The sequence below is a fragment of the Cystoisospora suis genome, assembly GCF_002600585.1.
Source record: "Cystoisospora suis strain Wien I chromosome Unknown contig_8350, whole genome shotgun sequence".
NCBI lineage: Eukaryota > Apicomplexa > Conoidasida > Eucoccidiorida > Sarcocystidae > Cystoisospora > Cystoisospora suis.
The window spans coordinates 1-2,937 of record NW_027161131.1 but is presented as its reverse complement, the minus strand read 5'-3'; the positions used below and the strand labels follow the sequence as shown (position 1 = coordinate 2,937).

At 42.0% G+C, this 2,937-nt stretch overlaps 1 protein-coding gene across 1 annotated transcript; it reads left to right on the top strand.

The window, feature by feature from the left end:
- Nucleotides 1-343: 343 nt before the first annotated feature.
- On the top strand, nt 344-2,928 carry CSUI_010797 (fms-interacting protein; the record flags this gene model as incomplete). Its single annotated transcript, XM_068070898.1, has 2 exons — nt 344-1,435; nt 2,314-2,928. Coding segments are annotated over exons 1-2 (1,674 nt in total), but the record flags the coding sequence as incomplete, so codon positions are not given.
- Nucleotides 2,929-2,937: the final 9 nt, after the last annotated feature.

Below are 2,937 nucleotides of genomic sequence, written 5' to 3'. Positions count from 1 at the left end.
CCCTAGCATCCTCTTGGAGAAACTGTCCTATGTAACACGTTTTCTGTGTATCCGAGACAAGTAAAGACTTCTCCTCGTCAAGAAGAGAAGAAGAAGAAGTAAAGGATGTATCTTTCGCTGTATTGATATAAATACATATATATATAGAGAGAGAGAAGTATTTTTTATTTATTTCTATTTGTATCGAGGTGGGTATGAGTGTCTTGTGGCGTTTGTTCTCTATGTTTATTGTCAACATCTGAGGTGTACATACACCTGACTTCATTGTTTCTTTTGGGTTGCCTTTTCCCTTTTTTTCTCTCTTCTTCTGTCTTGTTCATTTATCGTTCCCTCTTTCATTCTTCTTTCTTTCTTTGCTCCTCTTGATTGAAAAGTGATGCCTGTCTTGTCCTTTCTTTCTTTCTTGTCTTCTTGTCTTTCATCTTTTTTGACCTGTAGGTACACCCAAGTTCAGCAGTGTTTAGACACACCTTTTCCCTCGGATGTTTCTCCTTCTTCTTTCTCTTTTCTTTCTTATTTGAATGACCATCTTTCTTGTTCTTCTTTCCACCGAGAAGAGAGTGAAGAGGTTGAGAAATCGGTTTCTTCTTCTCCTGTAGGCACGTCATCTGAAGAGCCTAAAGAAGATTTTCGAGATCTCTCGAAAAAGAGAGAGACTTCGCCAGCTCGGCAACACGTCATCTCTCCTGGATACTTCCTTTCTGACTCTCCTCTTTCTTATCAAAGACACCTTTCTTCTTCTTCTTCGTCTTTCTCTTCTCCGTTTTCTTCTTCTTGCTTCGCGTCTTCTTTTCCTTCCTCTCTATGTTCTCCTTCTCCCTCTTTCTCTTCTTCTTCTTTCTCTTCTTTTCTGGAATCTGCCTCTTCTCCTTCTTTGTCTCTAGAGAACTTCCAGCGTCGCCTAATTCATCTGCAGTGGTACATTCTTCCTCTAAGTCTCTTGAAGATCCGCTCGTACGGTCGCAATCTAAGTCTTTTAGGTCTTGAAGAAGAGGCGCTTCTCTCAACGATATCTCTAGGTCGGGGAGAAGCTCTAAATGAGAAGGAAAAGAAAGTGTATAGACACCTCTTAATCCGAAGAAGACTGGCTGATGTGTCTTCCTACCCTTCTCCCAACTTCCACCTCTTTCTTCAGCATCTTGAAAAAAAAGAAAAAGAAGAAAAAGAAAAAGAAAAAGAAGAAAAAGAGGAGAAAGAAGGAGAAAAGCAGCAGGAGGAGGAGGAGAAGAAGGAAAGCAAGATGTCTTTCTCTTCTTCGTGTTTCTTTCCTTCTATGTATAGTCAGCTATTAAGGGCAATGGAGATATCTCGTGAAGGAGATGATAAGTCAGCAGAGAGAGCGAATGCAATTATACTCAGTCTCCTTCACTTAGAGCTCCAGACAAGAGACGAGGCTAAGCTCAAACTCGAGGATGTCAAAAGACAAAGAGAACAAGTAAACAAGAGAATACACTTCTCTCTCTCTCTTTCTTTCTTCTCTTCTCATCTTCTCATTCTCCTTCTTCTCTCTCTCTTTCTTTCTCTTGCTCGTTCTTCTCTTTCTTCTTTTTCGTTTTGCATGTCTTTGTTTCGGTATTTCTTTTCTTTCTTTTCTCTCCTACCAGAAGGGGGTGGGCGCAGACATTCTCGCTCTAAGAAGAGAAAGAGAGAGAGAGACCGACCCGCTCCATGCCTCCCTCTCTTCTTTCTTCTTCGTGTACCCTTCTGAAGATCAGGCTCACAGAAACTGTGAGAGATGTCTCCTTGCAAAAGATAGAAAGAAAGAAAAAGAAAGAAAAAGAAAGAAAGAAAGAAAGAGTGAGATAGAAAGAAAGAGTGAGGAAGAGTGAGAAAGAAAGGTGTAGTTACAGGAGAGAGATTGAAGTAGCGCCATCCACGCCAGCGATTAATCATCCTTTCTATCCATGTGTACATGTGAATAGATAGATACATTAACGATAGATTAAAGATAAATAGATTAAAGGTAGCCAGATAGATACATCAAAGGTAGGCTCATATTTTTCCATGAATTTGGTCTGTCTCTACACTTGAGTCCAGAGGTGTATATCAGAGTCACGTGCCTCCTCATCTATCTTTCCTTTCTTTCTGTCTTTCTTTCCTTTCTTGCTCTCTTCTTTCTCAAACAAGGTGTACATAGAGAACTCCATACAAACCTTCACCAGTTTCTCTCTCTCTCTTAATACATATCTATATAGAGCTGCATGCATGTGTCTCTATACGTCATGAACCTCTCTATCCATCCCCTCTCCTCACACATCACACCCTGAAGCCCAGTCTCTTTCTTTCTTCTTCTTCGTTTGCTTTCGTCGGTAGGCTGAGAGTCGAGAAGAGGCGCTGAGAGGTCGGTCGGGGCAACTGCCAAAGAAGATTAAGCAGCTCCACCAAGTACTCCACGAACTACATCATATGTGTCTCTCCAGCCTAAAGAATAGCTCCTCTTCTTCCTCCTCTTCTTCTTCTGGTTTGGCACCTTCAACGGAGAGTGTGGAGGGCGAGTCTCCTCAGGATCTGCCTCATGAAGCGAGATCTTTGCCTGTTCCTTTACTTCGTGTTTTTTCTTCTTTCTTCTTCTCTTCACACCTTCCAGGAGAATCGTCTCCTCTTTTTCGCGTGTCGATCGTCCCGCTGAACTCGTGGATTAATCCAAGAAGAGGAAAGAGAAAGGCCAAGTGCGCTTCGCGACCTCGAGACGCCGGTGCGGGAGAAGAAGAAGAAGAAGAGAGAAAAAGAAGAAGAAGAGGAGGAGAACAAGACAGCGAGAAATCGTCACAAAGAAAGAAAGATCAGGAAGGAGACGGCGACGAGGTGATCGTTGTCGAAGAAGAAGAAGAAGAGGAAGAAGAAGAAGAAGAGAAAAAAGAAGCGGGAGATAGAAAGGAACAAAAGGACAGAGAAGAAGAAGAAGAAAGGAAAGAAAAGAAGAAGAAAGAACAAGAA